The sequence below is a fragment of the Octodon degus genome, unplaced genomic scaffold (assembly GCF_000260255.1).
Source record: "Octodon degus isolate 3935 unplaced genomic scaffold, OctDeg1.0 scaffold00010, whole genome shotgun sequence".
NCBI lineage: Eukaryota > Metazoa > Chordata > Mammalia > Rodentia > Octodontidae > Octodon > Octodon degus.
Window position 1 is genome coordinate 9160524 of NW_004524586.1, and position 21594 is coordinate 9182117.

A 21594-nucleotide genomic window follows, 5' to 3' on the forward strand; every position below is an offset into this window, starting at 1 on the left:
TGCCTATAATCCCAGTGCTTGGGAGGCTGAAAACAGGAGGATCATTGAGTCCGATCTAGTAGTGAGACCCTGTAGACCCTGTACTAAATATATCTAAAAAAAAAAAAAATGGAGAGTATTTTAGTTTTTTTCGTTTGTTGTACTTTGAATTAAACCCAGGACCTTAGGAAGTTAAGTGTCTCACCACCAAGCTAGAAACTTCAGCCTAATTTTTGAATTAGGATTTATCAGTAAATGTTTGGCTTTTTAATATGGCCTTCAATGTTTAGAATCAGTTGTTAGGAAACTTACTTGCTTTTCCAAACTGTGCTATAGGGGTAGGAGAGGGTCAGGAATGGCTTTGGCCTTGTCCTCTGAAAACGTGGTGCTCTGTTTTTATTATTTTCCCCCTAAGATTGACCTGATGCCTCATGACCTCATCACTCAGCTCTTGCGGGTTCTGGCCATTGAGACCAAGCAGGAGAAGGCTATGACCCACGCTGATCCCACTGAGCTCACGTTGAGTGGCCTAGAAGCCTTCTCCTTCGATTACATTGTCAAGTGGCCCCTCTCGCTGATCATCAACAGGTGAGGACCTGGCCACGTGGAGACAGTCTCTGGGTGTCTATTCAGGATTGCAAGAAATGGGCACTACCCACTCAGAGCTGCCTCATTCTTTAGGACTTGAGGTAGCTCCCAGTTGCTGGTGCCCACAGTTCAGGCTGTGAGAGGACAGGCCATTCACCATTTAGGACCTCTGAGGTGCCCTGTTTTGCAGGAAGGCGCTTACCCGCTACCAGATGCTCTTCAGGCATATGTTCTACTGCAAACATGTGGAACGACAGCTCTGCAGCGTGTGGATCAGCAACAAGACCGCCAAGCAGTATGCACTGCACTCAGCAAAATGGTGGGTCCTGTTGTGGCCTTCTGGTTCCCTCCAGGGATGGTTTTACTTACACCTTTGAAAAAAGTAATTTGAAAATCACGTTTGTAGTTTAGTTCCATACGTCAGCTTTTGTGGTTTGGTAGCCCAGCACTATTGTTCACCCACAGGGGAAATTGGCTGTGTCCCTCAGTCCTTTCCCAGCACAGCACTGACTACCTGGGTCTTTGTGGCGGCCACAAGCCCTCCAGGAGCCTTTGTTCCCTCTTGCTGAGCATACAGAGTAGCATTGTGCTGGGAGCTACTTTCTTCTCCTGGGGACCTTTTGCATACTGGTCTGTGGAACCAGGTGGTGTTAAAAGCTGCCCCAGGAAAGTACAAATTAAGGAGTGTGCCTCTGTGGTCATTCTCTACATTGGCCATTTACCAGCTGAGTGACTTGATCAGAGAATCTACTCTTATTTCTCCAGTGGGTGGTGGCTGACCCAAGTCCTCCTGGGCAGGACACTCACCTGACAGCATGATACAGCCAGAAGTGGGAGCAGGCAGCCTCAAGCCCATGTCCAAGCCACGATCAATGCATAGGAGCTGTGGGCATGAGAGTCCTCTGGGCTAGGGGAGGTGAGTACTGAGGGCGGAATTGAAAATACTAACCTTACATCACTCTTCCATATCTGTCCCACACTCAGGTTCGCTGGTGCCTTCACTCTGCGGCAGCGAATGCTCAACTTCGTTCAGAACATCCAGTACTACATGATGTTTGAAGTGATGGAACCAACCTGGCACATCCTTGAGAAAAATCTGAAGTCTGTGAGTCTCTGCTTCCTGCATTATAGCAGTTGAGGAGCTCTTTCCCAGCCGGGTGGTTTCATAACATAGTCCCAAGTCACATGCTGACGCGATGTCAGGGTCTCATGAGCATGTGCACAGCCTTACAGCCCTTTCCTATTTGGAGGGGAAACCAGAGTCCTGTTCCTGTGTACCCACGGTGGCGTTCTTCCCCAGTGATTCATGTGAGGGAGACATTGAGAGGGAAGCCAGAGAGGCTGAAACAGACACATTTTCTCCCAAGAGACTATCCATAGGTGGTAGAAACATAACAAAAACAGAGTACTCCTATGATTGCAGCACTTAGGAGGCTGAGGCAGGAGGACCACCATGAATTTAAGGCCAGCCTGGTGAGTTCAAAGCTAGCCTGAACTACATAGCAAGACCCTGTCTTAATAAAAATGGGGGGTACATAGGGAACAGTGTACAAAGGGGGCTGAGGATATAAGGATGTAGCTCAGTGGTAGAGCACTTGCCTAATATATGTTAGGCCCAGGGTTCATGCCCCACGAATACAAAACAAAACCAAAGTGTACAAAGGTGAAACTAAAGGCTGCATGCGTAGAGTCTCATGTGACGTCTGCAGAACAGGCACGCTGCTGAGTCTCAGCCCTTTCTTCGTAGGCCTCCAACATCGATGACGTCCTTGGCCACCACACGAGCTTCCTGGACAACTGCCTGAAGGACTGCATGCTGACCAACCCGGAGTTGCTGAAGGTCTTCTCTAAGCTCATGTCTGTGTGCGTCATGTTCACCAACTGCATGCAGGTAAGCCGTACAAACAGATGCAAGCAGATAGAAGCAGTTACTGTAGTGTGAGCATCATTTTTTTGTATTAGTCACTTTCCTGCACTGGGACACATACCCAACACCTGCAGCTTAAAGAAGGAGAGACTTACTTTAACTCATGGTTTTAGAGGGTTCAGTCCAGTCCAAGACACAAACTGCATGGTAGAAGGGCCTTTCAAAATGGCAGCCAGGAAGCAGAAAGACAGGGATGGAGTGGGGACCAGAATAGACCCTCCCGAGCCCCAGCTGATGTGCCATGTGTGTAGTAGCAGAATTCTTACCAGCCCCGGGAGTGGCCAGTGTGTTCATCAGTAGAGGAATGGATAAAGAAAATGTATTCATGCTCCATGGAGTACTTACTCTGCTCTGTAGCAGGATAAACATGACTCATTTGTAGCAAAGTGGATGCACCTTGGAGCATAATACTGAGTGAAATAAATCAGACACACAAGCTTATATATGATTTCTCTTATAAAATAAATAATAAAGGAGCAAATTAAAGGGTAAGTGGTAGGAAACAGGGCAATAGATCTTTTGCAAATGGAATGGAGACCAAGAGATAGAAGCGAGAGATGGAGGGGAGAAAAAGGCAATGTGAAAACAATTAAGGTGTATAAGGTAGGGGCCAGAAAGATGGCTCAGTAGAATAGGCCGGAGTTCAATCCCCGGTTCCACCAAAAAAAAAAAAAAAAAAGATGTGTAAGGTACATGTGCCAGCAGCCCACACTGAATGTAAGCATAGTCTATTGCAAACATGTACTAATACAAAACAGAATTAGGGAGAAAGTGGGGTATACCCACCCATGCCAAGCCCCATGCTGCGTGTTCCCTTCCGAGGCCCCCCTCCCAGCATGCAGCTGGGCTCTTCGGGGTCCATCTGCTGATGGTTGCAGTGCCCCGTGATGCAGTCACCTTTCAGAAGCTGCACCTCTGGGCACAGGAGACTTTCACGGGACGCTTAGGTCTAAATCATGACGGCAGCCCTGTCCCCTCCCTCCTCCTGCCCTTGCAGAGCTTCCGGGTCTCTCTGGCCAGTAAATTCCTTTCTGAAAAAGGGGCTTTCCTGAGGCCTTGCCCCGGGGCTGTGGCAGAAGTCGCCTGGTACTGTTGGGTTACTCACATTCGATGTTCTGAATGTTTTTGTGTTTTGTCAGGCCATGAGCTACTCACTTTGGTTAAGTACTGTTTGGACACTTGTTATAAGTAGCTGCCCAAGAGCGAGTGGTTGTAGAAAATGAGCCTCAGGTGGCAGCGGTGGCAGCCTGGGGAACGCTGGGCTGCAGGTTGATGGGCCCTGAGGAGCATTTTCTGCAGGGAGCATCTTTTTTTTTTTGCAGAACCGGGGATTGAACTCAGGCCCTTGTACTTGCCAGGGAAGCACTTATTCCACTGAGCCATCTCCCCAGTCCCCTTGCCCTAGAAATTTATAGAAAGCATGAAACTAGGCATTGCACTAGGCTTGCTGTTCCTGGAGCAAGGCAGCGTCTTGGGGCTGCCCACAGAGGCCAGGTGGGCCAAAGAGCAACCCAGAAGGAGCCTTCCAGGGAGGGTCACACACAGCCTTGGAGTTCATTCTCCTTCTCTCGGTTGGCTGTGAAACAGCATTAACATTGCTGTACGCAGACCTTCTACCACCCTTCTGTTGAGAAGAAAGCTCTTGGAGCTGGTTCAGGGATCTCCTCTCTGCGGTCTGCTCCCGCTCTCCAGGAGAGCAGCTTCCACGGAGCTCAGGCTGAAACAATAGCGACAAGAGGAGACACAGCTTGTGACCATTGCTAAGTAGCCCGAGGAAAACGGCATCAGCTTGAAAAGCTGATCTAGAGAGAGGTGGCAGCATCAAAGTGTTCATGCCTGGGGAAGCCCCCAGCTTGAGGGGCACCGGTTCCCTGAAGCGCTTCGCCATGTGCTGTGGCCTTGGGATTTTTTTTTTCTTTTTTGTCTTTTTGAAACAGTCTCGCTATCTTGCTACACAGTTCAGGCTGGCCTTGAGTTCACTTTATATCCCAGGCTGGTCTAGAAGCAGTGATCCTCCTGCCTCAGCCTCCCGAGTGCTAGGATGATGGGCCATCACGCCTGGCCTTTGCCCTGAGGAATTTCTGTAATTTCCTACCCTTTATCACACAGAAAGTCCCAGAACTCGTTTCTTTTATTTAAATAGAGGGAAAGAAGAAAGATCCAGACAGGTAGCTCAACACAGAAGCTGAGAAGCCCACCCAAGGAGTTTGCACTGCTCACTGCCCTGGGCTTTGTTTCTAGCATCTGGCAGAACCTGTGGACACCCCTCAGATGGCCTCTGGCTTTGAGGCCACCATCAATAACTTCGACAAGAACTTTTCTGCTCATCTGCTTGACCTGCTAGCCCGACTGAGTGTCTATAGCACCAGTGACTGTGAGCACGGCATGGCCAGCGTCATCTCCAGGTACGCATTGCCACCCGGCTGCCCGGTGCTCTTCCCAGCTCTGCGGCCCCAGCGTGCCCACTTCTGTTCACCACAGCTGCTGCTTCGTGCAGCCCTGGGCAGGCAGGTCCCTTGTGCTGGCTGACGACGTGGAAGGAAGAGGGCTTGGCTGGGGGCTGCTCAGGGAAGACAGTAGCTTGCTCGTTGCTACGATGTTGTTAGGAAACGGGCCCCAGCTTCAGCCAGGAAGAGGTGCTGTGCTTGCGCTGCCCTTGAGGAGGTACTTGTGTGTGCGTTGAGAGCACCTGCTCTCCGCCGCCCGCTGACGTCCTGCTTGCTTGAATGGGGGCTTCTGAGTTCATCGGCCACAGAGCTGCTACGAAGTTTGTCGTGTCTGGGGCCCCCTCAGCCTCCCGCCCCAGCCCCGCTGCCGTGTGATGCTGGAGCAGCAGTCCCAGCATCCGAGGCCTGTGCCCCAGCCGTGCCCTGCTGGCTGTGTTTCCACTCGAGTGCTCGAGGAGCTCTGCTGCTTGGCTTCGAGTCTGCGTGTGTGGGGCTCTGTATTGATTAGAGCAGTGAGGGCTGTGTGACTGGGCCTGTGCATGTCGTGTCGGTCAGTGGAGCGCACACCCTCACCCTCGGCCTCAAGGGGACCTTGAGCTATGTGGACTGCTGACTTACCGTGTGGGAGAGATGGCGCTGCCGCCACCTACACCTGTGCAATCCTGAGCGTGCCGGCTGTGCTTCACCCTTCCCAGGAGGACCCCCAGCTCTGTCTTCCCTCTCTCACAGGCTTGATTTCAATGGCTTCTATACAGAACGACTAGAGCGCCTGTCTGCAGAAAGGAGCCAGAAAACAGCCCCCCAAGTGCCTGTCCCGCGTGGACCCCCCTTACCAACGCCAGCACCAGCACCCAGAGTGGCAGTTACTGCACAGTGAACCTTGACCACGGCTTGAAGCAGGGGTTGGGGGCCAGGCGGTGCTATGATGCAGTGATCTCGGGTTTAAATCAGATGTTTCTGAAACACGTATGTTGTGTGTGCTGTTACATTTAAATATTAGGTCTGAATTCATCTTGGCTCAGTGCATTTGTTTGTGTTTTAATCTGTTTTATCTATTTATTTGGTACAGGGTCTCGCTACACAGCTCGCACTTGTAGTGATCCTCCTGTCAGCCTCCCCAGTGCTGGGATTACAGGTGTGTGCCGCCACGTTCAGTTTCACTAGCTGGCATGGAGCACCTAGGGTTCTGAGGCCAGCATGGCATGTGGTACCGGGGATTGAACCCAGGTCCTTGTGCTTGCCAGGCAGGCACTTTAGACCGCTGAGCTATCTCCCCAGCCCATGCATTTATTTTCTTAAGGTGCAAGGTTTCATTTTATAGAATAGCCCAGACCAGGGTGATGTCTTCCTGGACTTACCAATTTGTTTTATTTTTAGTGCTTTTGGTCTCAAAGACAGTTTTAAAAACCCACCACAACAAACATGGTATATGAGCATTCAGCAAAATACTTAGCAGGTGCTGCGTACTGGCCTGAGGGCTCGGGCTGGGCTCCCTGAGATCCCACAATGCTGAAGGTCTGAGCACTGCTTTTGCTCTAGGCACTAGGGGGCAGCATACTGCCAAGCTGGGAAGACGCCTCTAACACCCCCGGCGGCATCGGAGTGTCCTGTTTCCTTAGACCACTTCCCTGAAGTGGACTCACTGAAGAGTATCCTGAGGGACAGGCTTTTCTGCAAGGTGACACCCTCATCCTCATACCCATACTAGGCAGCATTGCACAGGACAATTGCTCTGCTGGGGTGTTTGTTTCCCCAGCCACACACTGCTCTAATCTGCAGCTTGTGCAGACTTGACTGAGTAAACACTCATCTGCCAAGCCAGCTGCCACAATAAACGCCAGACTGAGCTAAGGAGCTCTTGGCCTCAGCAAAGAACCAGAAATCCCATGTTCTGGGCCCTTCCTCTATTCCAGAGCTTACAAGAGGTCAGGATGGGGCCTTCTGGGTTAGCTCTATTGTTTTAAGCACCTGCTAGGGCAAACCCAGGTGCAGGGGACCGTGGTTTGATCCCCAGCTCCCCATGCCTTTCCAGACCCTCACTTAACGCAGCCTGAACCAGCCAAAAAAAAACCTTCACAAGAGGTCAGGAGTTGGGGCTGGTTCCTTGAGGCTGAGGCATCCTGGCTCCCACACCCTCCCACTGCCTGCTGTGTCAAGGTGGTAGAGATGAGTTGTGCTGTCCTGTGGGATGGGCAGGCAATGGTTGTGTCTGGAGGGTGCTGTTCCTGCTAGATCAGGCTGCTCCCAGTTGATGCTGGCGATTGGGTATGAAGTGCTTTTCATTTAGCCTCACCTGAGTAGTTTGGTTTACTTATCAAGAGATATATACAGGCAGTATTGCCGGTTTTGGCTTTTAGGTGCTTTTTGCTGGCAAATAATTGTAACAGGAGGGTAAGGAAGAGAAGTAAAACTGCCAAAAGCATGTGTGACCTCAGGCAGAAGCCAGCAGGACCCAGGAGCCCCACTCAGAACCTGGAGGTTCTTCAGCCTTGAGTTCCACAGGTCGTTGCCTCAAGTGACCTGCCCTTCCCCGGGACACCAAAACATCCTGCTCCGTTTCTGACTCCGTGTCATTCATGTTGGAGCAACCGTGTGCTAGTACCCCTTCAGCGTTGTCCCCAGACAGCCCGGAAGCCCCAGCCCTGCCTGTCTCCCTGCTGGTCTGGCCCCTGATCTGCAACACTCTACCTTCTAAACCAGGAGGAAGGTTGAGCTGCCCAGCCCTTGTACTCCTTAGATTGTCCCTGGTGGGGGTGGGTCTGGAGAGAGTGTAGAGTACTGTACCTCCAAGGCTGGGCCACAGTGGGACACACTGCTACAAAGGACAAACAGGCAGACAACCCCAGGAGTCCAGGGTTCCCTGGTGACGGACCCATCTGGAGAAGCTGGGAGCCATGTTACAGTGGAGGTGCCAGACGCTCTGGTTCTGGGGCAGCTTCAGTCTGCAGGGCAGGAAAGGTGAAAACTAAAGCTTACTTGGGGAGCTTGGCCCACTGGGACTCCTACAGCCGGACTGCAGACATGTCCTTGGAGCAGCTCCGGCAGCCCCTGTGGTGGGACCCTCACCTGCCGGGCTCCTCTGTATTGCCTCTTCTCTGTGAAGTTTCAGAAGCACTACACAGCATTTGGCGTCACCTGGCACAGACCTACCCTGTGCTCACATAGCCATTTCTTGTTACTAAGTGCTTGTGGCTTTCTGTTCCTCCGGAAGACGGAGGGGTCCCCACCCACAAGTTACTTCCCCTACTTGAGCCACCTTACTCCAGCGACCACCTCAGGCTCGAAAACTCTTGGTAGGACTGAGAACAGCAGGGTACAACGGGATACCTCCGAGTGGGTTCTTTAAACTCATCCTTAACCCCATTAATTTGGTCCACAATTAACGGCGTTCAGAAAGAGACACTGATACAGGCAATCACAGAGCCGAGTACCTGGTCGGGCCAGACTGTATTGGAGGCCGGGTTCCCGAAGGGTGGTGGGTGGGACGGCCTTTCCCAGGTACGCCTCCCCCTTTGGTCTGATTGGCCAGTGCGTTCTCCTGGGCGGGACTGGGACGCAGTTCGTACTTAGCCCTCTTGGGCGGGACCTGGCAGACTGCTCTCTGACACTGTTAACCAGAGACGGTGTACCATGCACGGCATCAGGCTCTGGCCATGGCTGCTCAGCACGTTGTGGCCACACGGTGAGTAGCGTTCGGTGTGCGGTTGGCGCGGGGCCCCCAGAGCGACACTTCAGGCAGCCGACGAGGTCTCGTTCCTCCCTTGAACTAGGAGCAAGGAGGGAGGACGCAAAGGTAGTCCAGTGAGCAGAGAGTCTAGGGGCAGCAAAGACCAGAGAACTCTGAGGATGAACTGTGAGAGACTTTGCTTAGGATGTATGCCTGAGCTTCCTGTGTTAGCTGGTCTCCAGCAGGAATAAAGACCACAGGGCACAATCCCCACAAAAGGGATGACCAACTGGCAAGGAAAGGAGCTCGGAGTTCCATGCGCTGGGGCAGGGGAGGCGGTTCCCTAGCTGTCTGATGCTGTGTCTCTGGCCAGGAGGGGCCTGGGGGGCTGCTGCTGTGGGAGCCTTCTGGCTTGAGGTGGTGTGGTGTACCCACCTGGGGCTGGGGCAGCGTTACTCTCCTGAAGATTTGCCAGATAGTGGTCAGGGAGACACACTTCTTTAAAAGGGATGAAGTTATCAAGGATAAGTGGTTTCCAGAACTGGACATGCTCCCTGAGGGCAGTGTCCCTGGTCAGCTGCTGGACACCAGGAAGTCTCCTGTTCTGGGGAAGTGAACTGAGGGTGTGGGCAGTAGCTGCTTTGTTCCTCAGTTAGATGTGGTCATGGGACTAGAGAAGAAAAGGTGTCAACTCTTACGTGCTGGACAAGCAGAGCTGTCCCAATCCCAACCCCAACCCCAGCCCAGGGCTCGAGTGCATCTTCCCTGGATAGCGGATATCCAGGGAGCCTTCCAGAGGGGCCAAATAGGGCATGGTCTCTGTGCACTTTGCACTGGGTGCCAGGCTCAGTCTGTTGCACCTTCCCCACCTCACCTGTGGGACCCCAAGATTTTTTAAGCACAGGGCTAGGTCTTACCTTTGCCGGATCCTCAGTCACCTGGTGATCCCGGTAGGCAGTCACACACCAGGCTAGGAAAGTCGACCAGGCAGGAAGGGCCCTCCCTGTATGCACTCAGCCCCTCTCTTCTGCAGTGATTGCCCTCAGCAACCCCCTCCCCCATGTGGAACAGTATGAGGTGGTGAGGCCCCAGCACCTGCCTGGACCCCGTGCCCGTCGAGCCCTGCCCTCCCCCTGGGTAAGTCTCTACTATCCACTCCTGAGACTGTCCCCTCAGAACCTGTTTCTATGGACTTGGCTGGGGAGGGGCTGCTTGTCCAGCCGTGGGTTTGCCCTGAGGGGCTTGCAGCCCACTTGGATCTGTGAGTCTTCCTGTCCTCACCTTCTCACTTCTGCCCTATCCCGGGCAGAGCCTGGAGCCTCCAGTGCGGGCACTGGCACTTACCACCTCTTCCTTCAGGAGTCAAGCCAGCCTAGCCTCAAGAGGTCCCTGGCAACTTGTGCCAGGTCAGGCCACTCCCCAGTTTCACTTGGCACAGCTGGTCAACCAAATTCCTCTTGAGTAGTGGGATGGCTCACTGCAGGGTGTTACGTGTGCAGTGACACGCCTTTCTGTACCTCTGAGCTGGGCTTACGTGTGCAGTGACACGCCTTTCTGTACCTCTGAGCTGGGCTTACGTGTGCAGTCACACGCCTTTCTGTACCTCTGAGCTGGGCTGGGATTTCCCTGGGTGAAAAGTGAGAAGAGTCTTATATAGGCTACCCAAGAAGATTTCCTGAAGTCCAGTGGGGGTGTGTGTGCATATGTGTGTCTGTACATATCTGTGTGATGTGTGTGTGAGGTATACATGGGTGTATGTTTCCAGGGAGGGGCCCTGTCTTGGCTCTGTCCTTACTCTGATGTCCGGAGAATCTGCCACCCCTACTCTGCTTCCTTTAGGAACAGGCATCACCATTGTTTTCTTTGGGTAGACAGAGGGAAAAACTGAGGCCCGGATGCTGGAGGACCCCCGTGTCTTCCTGGCCCACCCAGAAGGACACCTCCTACTTCCTCCAGAACAACCCAAGCTGGCCTCAGCCACCTTTTGGCCTGCCTGAGGCTGATGACCCTGAGGGTCCGCTAGGCAGGGTTCCTGGGGAGGTCCTTGGCTGGCCTGGGCCTGGAAGTCACTTACTCAGGATGCCTCACTCAGGGCCTGTACCCAGAAAAGAGGAGCTACGTCCTTGGGACTGGAGAGCACAATTTCACTCTGCACCTGCGGAAGAACAGGTGAGCACAAGGCTGGCCCCTCAGGGTGGTCCCTGGCGAGCCAGAGGCGGAGGCTCTACACCTGTGCCCTGGGCAGCCAGCTGCTGGCCCAGCTTGTCCAGGTGCGAGGCTGAGATGAAGTGACCCCGAGAGCTCCATCCGTTCTTTTCCATTCTTTTCCAGGGACCTGCTGGGCTCCAACTACACAGAGACCTATTCAGCTGCTAATGGCTCTGAGGTGACAGAGCAGCTGCATGGGCAGGTATGGGGCCAAGGCCAGGGCAGCCCTCCCTGGGTAAAGGGCTCAGAGGAACAGGGCCACTCACCCATCCAGTTTCTTCTGTAGGACCACTGCCTCTACCAGGGCCATGTGGAGGGACACGAGGGCTCTGCTGCCAGCCTTAGCATCTGCAGTGGTCTCAGGTGGGTAGTGTAGACCTTAGATCATTTCACTTTACGGAAGGGTGAACCTAAACAGAGAAGAAAAGCCTTTGGAATTAGTATTGGAGAAATGCCTTTCTTCCGCTTGTGTGTCAAAATGGACAAAGGCATTTACTCATGGCTCCTGTTAGAAGTTACCAGTGTCAAGCCCAGGATGTCCACTCCTACGTGCCCTCCTGCCTCCTGTGCCCTGGGCCTGTCATCACCTGGTGGGTGGGTGGGGGTCACTGACTACAATGTAGAGGAGCCTGTGGGTACCAGACGAGATAAACAGGTAGGCATAGGCCAATAAAACTTGCTGTTCCCCTGGCTCCCCTTCAGGGGCTTCTTCCGGGTGGGCTCCGCGATCCATCTGATTGAGCCTCTGGACGGGAATGGTGAAGAGGGACAACACGCTGTGTACCAGGCCAAGCACCTGAAGCAGAAGACTGGGACCTGTGGGGTCAGTGATGTCGACGTGGACAACATCCTGGGGCCTCGAATATTGGCAGCTTACAAGAATCAGTACCCGGTGAGCAGCTTCACGCCCCTATGTAGCCAGTCCCACTGTGGACCACTTGTTTGGGCCTGGGCATTGCTGTCTGCAGCTTCAGAGCCATCCCCATCCTGTACCCAGGTGGGTGGGCCTAAGTTAGTGCTGCAGCTGCAAAGATGGCCCTGTTCTGTGCCTGAGCTGCCTGGACAGCTCCTCCCACACTGTGGGGTGGCTGGGCCCAGGACAGGCCGTGGCTGAGAGGGTTGACTGGTCTCTTCCACAGAGCTCACTTCTATCCCAAAAGACCCACTATGTGGAACTGTATGTGGTCACTGACAGCAGAGAGGTGAGTGGAGGGCACAGGGGTAGAATGGGCCAGGTGGGCTGGACCTGCAGTACCAAGTACAAGCCCAAGGGTATTGTGTCCCCAGTTCCAGTACTTGGGGAGAAACAGAGAGGAGGTGCGCAGGCGGGTGCTGGAAGTGGTGAACCACGTGGACAAGGTAGGACTACATTCACCCACAGGGGTCCCCTTAAGAGCATCCTTGCTCCTTCCTGCGAGGCTGCCAGGACCCTCAGCAGCAGGGGCACATTTGGAGGCAGGCAGGCAGTACCCTGGCTGCCAAGGCATGTGGGCACCTGGAAAAGAGGCATGGTTATGTAGGCTGGGAGTGGGCAGGAGGGGGCTGCTTCAGAGCTCTGGGCTGAGCACAGGACTTGGCCAGCACCCATGCCCAGGGCACCTAGCAGCAGAAGAAATGTGGCTGCTGCCCACCCACCCTGCACGAGCCAACCTATGTTCTGGCCTGACCCAGGGAATGTTTTCTCTGCAGCTTTATCAGGAATTCAATTTCCGTGTGGTTCTGGTGGGCCTAGAGATCTGGACAGAAGACAAGATCCACATAAGCCCCCAAGCCGATGACACACTGGACAACTTCCTCTCATGGAGGGCACAGGCCCTAACAGGACGGCTCCACCACGACAATGTGCAGCTTATCACGTGAGAGGGTGTACCTACCATACCCACCGCAGTGGGCGGCTGGCAGGGCAGTGTGTCCAGGCAAAGAATTGTGGGAATGAGGAGGGACTGAGGAGTCGTGTCCATGTGTCCATGTGTCCATCATGCTTGTTCCTAGGGGCATCGACTTCACTGGGACCACCGTGGGACTGGCTAAGGTGTCTGCCCTATGCTCCTGGCATTCAGGGGCTGTGAACCAGGTGATGGAAGGCCCTGCCTGGATTTGCTACAGCTAGCGGTGGGCAGCTGGGCTTGGAGCCTGAGCTGGATAGATGCAGGGCTCTAACCACGCTCCCTGAAACACAGCTGATCGTCTGCCTTCTCTGGGTGCTAAGGCAAGGGCAGTGGGCATGGGTAGGCAGGCGGAGGGGCATTCCCAGTGAGCACAGCCCTCCCACAGGACCACAGTAAGAACCCCATTGGCCTGGCGTCCACCATGGCCCATGAGCTAGGCCACAACCTGGGCATGAGACACGACGAAACTATCGCGGGCTGCTACTGCCCTGTGCCCCAAGAAGGTGGTGGCTGCATCATGGCAGGCAGCATTGGGTAAGACTTCATGGGGCATGACGGGCAGGAAGGGGTAGTGCTGCACGCCGTCCCTAACCACAGGACTCCTGCCTCAGCTCCAAGTTCCCTCAGGTGTTCAGCAAGTGCAGCCAGGCTGATCTGGAGACGTTCGTGGCGAAGCCCGTGGTGGACTGCTTGGCCAATGCCCCCGACCTAGACCGGCTAGTGGGAGGCCCTGTGTGCGGGAACCTGTTTGTGGAGCATGGAGAACAGTGTGACTGTGGTGCCCCCCAGGTGTGTCCCACCCTACCCCTCTCTACTGCATCTGTGTGGGGGCTGCAACCTCTGCCTCTGCAGTTTAGAGTGACTATGAGTCACTCCTAGTCTGCTCTGACATGTCCACCATGACCCATAGGGGAAGGGAGATAGGGGCTGCCGAACCCCTGGGTGGTTAGTGGGGGCTGGTCCACCCTGGAGCTGGCACTGGCCCCACATGCAGCTGCTCAGGGTGTTGTCCCACAGGACTGTCAGAACCGCTGCTGTAATGCCACCACCTGCCAGCTGGCTGAAGGGGCTGAGTGCGCACATGGTGAATGCTGCCACGAGTGTAGGGTAAGCCAGACCTTTCCCAGAGAGTCCTATGCAATGAGAAGGGCAGAGGAGGCCAGAGAGCAGGGCCTGAGCCTGTCCCACAGTGACTCTCTCTGTGGGCCCAGGTGAAACCGGCTGGTGAGCGATGCCGTAAGGCAAAGGACGGGTGCGACTTGGAGGAGTTCTGTGATGGCCAGAAGCCAGTGTGCCCTGAGGATGCCTTCCAGGAGAATGGGACACCCTGCCAAGAGGGCTACTGCTTCAATGGAGAATGCCCCAGCACGACCCGTCAGTGCAAGAAATTGTGGGGGTCAGGTGAGGCAGGCCTGAGCACAGGACACAAGACACAGGTGCAGTTGGTGGCCATGGGCTCATCCTGGCTAATATTCTCTGGCCCCACAGGTGCGTGGCCTTCCACCGATGCCTGCTTCGCATCCAGCATTTTGCCAGGTTGCAAGGTCAGAACCTCCTATGACATGAACAGGTAAATGTCCCAGACCAGACTACCCAGTGCCCAGGACATGGATTGTCCCCAGTGGTGAGGCTAGTACAGAAGACCGTCCCCACAGAGGACTCCAACCCTGTGGCTCCAGTAACCCACGCTGCCCTCCAGAGCCCCAGCTTGAGCATGTTTGCCTTGTCGGGAGGAGAAGAGAAGGGTCCTGGGCCCATCTCCTGCAATGCCAGGCCCCTGAACATGTGCCCAGTACAGCTGGGACCACAGCCTGCCTTCTGTCTACCGGCCAAACAGATGTGGCATCCTGTACTGTGAAGGGGGCCAGAAGCCCATGGAGCGCTCCTCCTGCACCTTCACCTCCTCCCGAGGCGCTTGCCAAGCTCTCAGCGTGGACAGCAACAGTGCTGCCTATGAGTCAGTGGCCGAGGGTGCCAAGTGTGGCGAGGAGAAGGTGAGCTGGGCTGGCCGGGCAGCGGGCTTAGGAGCCCAGAAGTACCCCAGTGTGGTGTCCTGGCGGTGGGTAGCAGTGAAGTCCTCTGCATGCTTTTGGTTAAGATTGCCAGCGTGCGCAGGGGAAGTCAAGACATCGAGTCCCAGCTAACAGTTTAGATACCGCTGGACCGAGGCACCCCTCAGGACACCCAGGGGCCTGGGGCGGCCAGCCTAGCTCTGCCCTCATGGCCGAAGCTTGTTAGCGAATGGTCTAGGGCATGGTTATCCTGGGTGTTGCGCCACCCTGAACTTGCCCATTGAGTGTTGAAGGTGGTGGGGTAGGGCTAGGGGTCCAGACCCGCTGTCTGAGACACCCCCCTGCCCTCCAGGTTTGTTGGAAGGGGCACTGCCAGGACCTCCAGGTCTACAGATCCAAGAACTGCTCTGCCAAATGCCACAGTCATGGAGTAAGTATGTCCTGAAGGGACAGTGTGCCTGAAGCACAAGGCTACTGCTTTTGTGTCAGACAGAAACTGCTGGCAGTGATAGGTTTGGTTGTAGAAGCAGAGCTTACACCAGCCCTGCGTGTCATGTAAGTGGGGGTCTCTACAGGGCCCCCTTGGGCCAGAGATTTGGGCAGATGTCCTCTGGAAATAAGGCCTATGATTACTGGGCAGTATGGTCACTGGGCTACCATGCAAGAATGGGGATGCAGGGGGCCCTCTATGAATAAACTGGCCGAGGACCTTGTGCTGCAAGTGTAAGCCACTACCGCTGGGTCCTGTCCCTGAGGTCTGGCCATCCCTACAGGTATGCAACCACAAGAGTGAGTGTCACTGCCATGCGGGCTGGGCCCCTCCTCACTGTGCAGAGCTACTGGCAGATGCGTACCAAGGTAGGTAGCATCTGGCTATCCTGGGCCTTCTAGAGCCTTCAGTGCCCAAGTGTACAGGGCCATGATGTACCCAGGTCCAAGTTCAGAGTCTGTGTCTGGTGTCCATAAGAGCTGATGTTCAGGGGAGAGTTTGCAACCCTAGGCATCTGACCCAAAGAGAGCCAGGAGACAGCCAGTGTCCTTACCTCCCAGAGATGATTGAGGGCAATGCCCAGCCCAGAATGAGACTGGTGGCCTTCAGCCTAAGTCTTCTGGTCCTTTTATGGCCCAGGAACCCAGGGTTACCAGCTCCCACAATGTCTTCCTCCTAAGTGGCCCCTGACCACATGTCTGTCCGCAGCACTATGGCCTTGAGGGCCTAGCTTGGCCATACCCATGACCCTGTGAGCCAGAGGCCCCTTACCATCATGCGTTCCAACTTATTTCTAGAAAACAGGGAGCACTGGTGTAATGTACTGAGTCCTCCTCTGAGGGTTCTGTGGGCTTTTGGCTATGTGTGGGACATGAGCAGGATCCCCCCAGGGGCAAAGGGCATGGTCCACGGGGGGCAAGAAGTCTTCGTCTCTGAAGGGCCATCTTTGCCCCACCTCCCCCAATGCACCCAACTGACATACAGCCATGTGTCCCACAGCATCTAGAAGATTCCCAGTGTTGGTGGTCTTGCTGCCCCTGGCAGCTGTGATGGTCATTATCCTGGCAGGAGTCATTATCTACCGAAAGGTGTGGCGCCCTGTCCAAAACAGGTGAGGACATATTGGTTGTGACACACCTTCCTGTGCTGTGGGGACATGGTCTGTGTCACTGTTTGAGGAAGAAAACACTGCTTCATTCAGCTGGCCTAGGCAGAGAACCTAAGCAACTTAGGCTTCCCACATAATGGTGGGCCACAGCTGGAGGCTTGGGGGTTTCATGGATCTATTGGAGTCCATAACTGAACTCTAATTATACCATCACCTCTTCTCTCCAGGAGCTCAACACCCAAGCCCACCACAGGGCTGTCCAACCCACTGTTCCATGAGGAAGGCAGCAGTTTGCCAACCAAAAGCAAGATCCCAAGTGCCCCAGTGCTCATCTCCACCACACAACCCACCCAGCAAACATGGATCCCAAAGAGGCCACCTCCACCTGTAAGCCAAGTGCCCGGACAGGTTCATGGGGCTGCAGTGACAGGGCCCTTCTCCTGCCCCAGGATGTGGCCTAAACCCTTTATTGTAAATTAACCTATGTGCTCTGTACTGGCCTGGGTCCTAGTATAGCTGCTGTGGCACCCATGGGGGACTGAGTGAGGAGCTGCCCCTGGGAACCTACATTTGGAGTACAAACTTGACTTAGGGCTCTGAGGGCAAGACACCCAGGCCATCCTCCCAGCTCTGGGACATGTGCTCACACAGCTGAGAGAAAGCAACGGCCGTGTCTCTGGACTTGGGTGCAGGCACAGCCCCAGTCGGGAAGGTTTCATCTCCCTTCCCCCTTGGTGTGGGTGGTACACAAACCTTAGTTCCTGTACCCTGGTGGGGTAGGGACATAGGAGCCTTAGCCCAGCCTCATGAGAGCCTTTCCTCCTGCAGCCTCCAGTCACCATGTCCAGTCCACCTGGCCCAGTTCCTTTCTACCCCCAGCAGGCATCAGACCAGGTAAGCAGCCTTGTGTTGTTCTGGAGTCAGGGCCCTGCAGGCTGGATCCTATGAGCCAGAGCCCCAGGAAGCTGTCACTCCATAGAGAGAGCAAGTGAGCCTGGCCTTTCCAGGACATTGCACTGAACCTGAGATTCAGCAAGGCTGTGGGAGGGTGAAGGCCCACTGCATTCTTGAGACTTGGGGTAGGCAAGGCTGGTCTACAGGGTTCCGACTCTTTCTCTCTCCCCATCAGCTCAGACCTGCTCCACCCAACAAACCTCTCCCAAAGCTGAAGCCCAAGCAGGTAAGGAAACTCAGCCCTGAGAATGGCCTCCTTGCCGGCCCAGGAGCAGCCACCACCACCCCATGAGCCCCATGATGACGATGCTTCTCTTGGGGATGGGGGTCTGGGGCTCTTGGGGTCTGCAAAGGTCTCTCACAATATGACCCACTGGAGCCTTGTAAGCCAGGGCATTCCCTCTTCCTTTGCAGTGCTGGGGCTCTGCTCTCAGCATGAACTCCCACCCTCTAGGCGCCCTGCCCCAGGCCCCTGTATCCAAGTTGGATCTTCACCTAGGAGTCCGTAGAAAAGGGTGGTGCCCTGCACAGTCACTCTGGGGCCATGGCTGGACTGGTGGAGAGGGATCTACACGCTGCGCCAAAGGCCACAAACTGGTAGAACTTGAGGAAATTTCTCCAAAGATACCTTCTGTGATATTGAAGAATGAACATCCCTCTCTTGCCCTACCTTAGGCAAAGAGTGCTTACTGATACTAATTTTAACTTAGAACAAATTTTGGATTTAGGGAAAAGCCAAAGCAACAGAGTCCCTGCAGCCCCTTCCCTCTTTCTCCTGTATATTAGCGCACGCACAGCCCCAGCCACTGCTGCCCCTGAATGAGTGCGCAGCAGGTCAGGCCTGCCCACCTCCTGAAGGGCTCTCGGTCAGCTTCCACTTCGGAAGTGCTGGCTCACAGCTCTGTCAAGTGTCCCTCAAGTTCAGCTTTGCTTCTTATCGTGAGTGGATGGAGGCTCTGTGTTTTTGGCACGAATAGTGTAGGCCCTGTCCCTCCCAGGGTGTTGCCCTAAGGTAGGTGGTGGTAGCTCATGTCTGGTCACAGGGATGTTGCACATGGTGTTTTTGTGGTTAATGAACACCCTAGGAAATACATTAATATTCCCCAGATCTGACCTCTCTTTAAAATTTTGACTTGCTTGCTTTAACATCTGTTGAAAATTGTGGCCTTAGACAATTATTACTGTGTTGTTTGGCTAATAGTGATTTTCTATTTTTCTCCTTCCCTTTTTGTTTTATTTTTTACTAATTAAAAGCCTACTTCTGGGCTGGTGAGATGGCTCAGTGGTCTAAAGCACCTACTTAGAGCAAGCTTAGCAAAGCACAGGGACCGCAGTTCAATCCCCCAGCACCACATGCCAGCCAGCCCCGCCCCCTGGTGGGCTGAGCTGGCCACACACACACACACACACACACACACACACACACACACAAATAAATAAAATTTAAAAAAAAAAAAAAAAAAAAAAAAAAAAAAAAAAAAAAAAAAAAAAAAAAAAGCCTACTTCTGAGGGCCTGCCAAATAGCTCAGTGGATTAAAGCACCTGCAAGCTGGCTCAAGGGCCAGGGTTCGATCCCTGGGCCTGCTGTGCCGCCCCACCCCAACCCCCCCAGCCCTGCACACTGAGACAGTAACTGAGACTGGGCATGATGGCATGCGCCTATAATCCCAGACATTGGGAGGCTGTGAACAGGCAGATCATTACAAGTCCAATCTAGTAGTGAGACCCTGAACAACCTGTAGACCCTTCCCTAAAATACAGAAAACAAACAAATAAAAAACCCTACTTCTGAGTTGCAAAAATAGTCCTACAAGAGGTCTTGACCGGCAGAATGGAGTCAGGACAGACAGCGATTTCTAGCCAAGGATTCAAACAAGCCAGGCCAGAAGCAAGGCCAGGCAGAGCCTGTGGCCACACTGATGTGGCCAGGGGAAGGAAGGGATTTGCTGACACCCACCAGTAATTCAGTCACCCAAGGACCCCAGCCTGCAGCACGAGTGGCCCAGGAGCTCACCCTGGGAGGGATAACATGAAAAAAATGCATGTTTAGTTATAGTTAATTCTTGCTTTTGAGCTTCTAATAAATACCCACATGCTGGCAATTCAAAGACCTTTCACCTGTAATCCCAACACTCTGGGAGCCTGAGGCAAGAGGATCTAAATTCATACCCAGCCTACACAATTTAGTGACTTAGTGAGAACCCGTCTCAAAAAATTAAAAGGGGTGAGGATGTAGCTCAATGTGATAGATTCAATCCCTATTACAAAACAAAACAGAGAAAGCATTTCAGGATCATGTTTTCTTTGGTTGTTTTGTTTTGTTTTTTGGCATAGAGTCTTGTGATGTAGTTCAGGATGGGTTCAGAGTCGAAGTGCTCCTCCTGCCTCAGCCTCCCCTTGCTAGGGTTAGAAGCATGAGCCACCGCACTCTGCTCAAGGCAGTATTCAGGAAGGCGTACAGATGAGGCTGTGAGATGGGGTGGGGCAGGCAGCTGAGCAGGGGGAGCTCTGCCAAGTCAGTTGTTTTTTGTTATTGTTTTTTTTTTTTTTTTTTGAGTCTGGGTCTCACTCAAAATTTGAATCCAGGGTGGTCTCAAATTCACTTTGGAGCCCAGGCTGGCCTCCCACTCATGGCGGTCCTCCTGCTTCAGGCTCCAGAGTGCTGGGTTTAAAATCATGCGCCAGGGGCTGGTGAGATGGCTCAGTGGTCTAAAGCACCTACTTAGAACAAGCTTAGCAAAGCACAGGAACTGCGGTTCAATCCCCCAGCACCACATGCCAGCCAGCCCCGCCCCCTGGTGGGCTGAGCTGGTCACACACACAAAATAAATAAATAAATAAATAAATAAATAAATAAATAAAAATTTTAAAAAAATAAAAAAAAATAAAATCATGCGCCACCATACCTGGTTTATCCTTTGGGAGAGGGAGACCCTGGAGGGCTTTTCCGCAGGGAGTGCTCTCCTTCAGCCCTGTGTGCTCTCTCCCAGGCCCCCAAGCCAGCCTTTGCACCCCCGATGCCACCAGTGAAGCCCTGGGCGTGAGGGATCACACCTGCAATGCCTCAGGTGAGCCCCTTTCCACACCCCGGGTGGGCTCTGCCTATGCAGGGGCTACCCCACTATACCTGTAGCACTGTCCTGGAGTGTGTGTGAGATGATTTCTGTAGATTATTGGCTGGTAAACTTTGATGGTTCTCTGAAGAAAGCAAAAAGGGAAACTTATCAGTCATAGGTTTATTGTAATCTCTGCTTTCTAGTCTCTCAGAGGACTTTTCAGTGATTGTTACTTCCTATTAACTGTCAATTTTAGCCTTTTTCCTTCCTAGAATAAATAATAAAATCTATATAGTGTTAGCTATTAATATTGTGGCTATCACAGCTATAATCATTGTGTAGATAGGGCCATCTTATCATTGGGTATACCAAGAATCTAAATTTTAAGAAGCAAAAATGGGAATGTTGTCATACCCTTTGTAGTAGATGATATTTAATGTCAGGTGACTTTTTCTCCTCCAAGGAACTTGATGGCCCAAAGTTTGCCCTGAACCCCCAGTCCAGAGGAGGTGACTGGACAGAGCACCACAGCGGGCCTCTGCAAGCCCTGGGGAGTGTGGAAGAGCTCCAGAATGGTGCTGTGGCCGTGCTCTTCAGCCTCCCAGGGTGGCCACCAGAGCCTCAGCTCGGGACTCAGGGCTGACCCCTCAGCTGCTCCTCTGACCTCAGGACTGCATCAGACAGAGGCTCAACACCAAGCCATTCTTACCTGTGTTGGCCACGTTCAGCCTGCCGTGTCTGCAGTGACTAGGTGGGGATTTGAGGTCACCTGCAGTGTGGGGGGCTGAGGGAGGTGCAGCTGTCCCAGACAGCTATACAACCCAGCCCCACACCACCCCCGTGCTCAGGCGGCCCAGAACTGTCATCCCAGCCACCACTGTGCCTGCTCTCGGGCTTGACCTCCCAGAAGACGCCACTAAGGACGAGACAGCTCTGGCGGTTTCCTGTAAAGAGTGCCGATAAGTGAATTGTGTCTGTTATCAGCTACACGACCACGCCCATGATTTAAGAAGGAGTGTCTGCTTTTCCGGAATCACTGACATTATGGGGTCAGGGCAGATGGCTACTGACCCGTAGTCTCAGGGGATGAAATCCATTAATTATAAAGCTTGTATTTTATCAATAAACTATAGACCACGTTTTAAAGGGCAGGGTATTTTTATTATAGCGACACAACTTTACCTTCCTTTCCCTGTGGATTTTAGTAAACACTCCCCTCTAATTAAACAGGTTGGTCCATTGACAAGCAGCAGAGCCGGTGACACCAAA

General features: G+C 53.5%; 2 protein-coding genes across 3 annotated transcripts in view; both read left to right on the top strand.

Annotated features, from left to right (window-relative positions):
- Tubgcp2 (tubulin gamma complex associated protein 2) overlaps positions 1-5957 on the top strand; it is a 30495-nt gene extending 24538 nt beyond the window's left edge. For both annotated transcript variants that reach the window (XM_023708882.1, XM_023708883.1), the window contains exons 13-18: positions 395-567; positions 758-886; positions 1552-1672; positions 2315-2458; positions 4736-4899; positions 5671-5957. In XM_023708882.1, the coding sequence (XP_023564650.1) occupies positions 395-567; positions 758-886; positions 1552-1672; positions 2315-2458; positions 4736-4899; positions 5671-5818 (879 nt within the window). In that variant the 3' untranslated portion in view covers positions 5819-5957. The remainder of the gene's footprint in view (positions 1-394; positions 568-757; positions 887-1551; positions 1673-2314; positions 2459-4735; positions 4900-5670) is intronic.
- A 2564-nt stretch (positions 5958-8521) lies between these two features.
- Adam8 (ADAM metallopeptidase domain 8) lies at positions 8522-21008 on the top strand. Its single transcript, XM_023709073.1, has 24 exons — positions 8522-8623; positions 9642-9745; positions 10701-10777; positions 10940-11018; positions 11103-11179; positions 11519-11708; positions 11956-12018; positions 12104-12175; positions 12506-12672; positions 12809-12890; positions 13091-13239; positions 13317-13494; positions 13723-13812; positions 13917-14106; positions 14194-14275; positions 14543-14699; positions 15070-15147; positions 15491-15575; positions 16207-16318; positions 16543-16702; positions 17144-17209; positions 17445-17495; positions 20260-20337; positions 20789-21008. The coding sequence occupies exons 1-23, from the start codon at positions 8572-8574 to the stop codon at positions 20311-20313; spliced, it is 2415 nt and encodes an 804-aa protein (XP_023564841.1). The 5' UTR covers positions 8522-8571; the 3' UTR covers positions 20314-20337; positions 20789-21008.
- The last annotated feature ends 586 nt before the right edge of the window (positions 21009-21594 follow it).

Coding starts and splice junctions, on each gene's coding strand:
- Adam8 (XM_023709073.1), top strand. CDS start 8,572: ATGCACGGCATCAGGCTCTGGCCATGGCTGCTCAGCACGTTGTGGCCA. Junction 12,019..12,103: donor TGGTCACTGACAGCAGAGAG/GTGAGTGGAGGG, acceptor TTGTGTCCCCAG/TTCCAGTACTTGGGGAGAAA. Junction 16,703..17,143: donor CAAAGAGGCCACCTCCACCT/GTAAGCCAAGTG, acceptor TTCCTCCTGCAG/CCTCCAGTCACCATGTCCAG.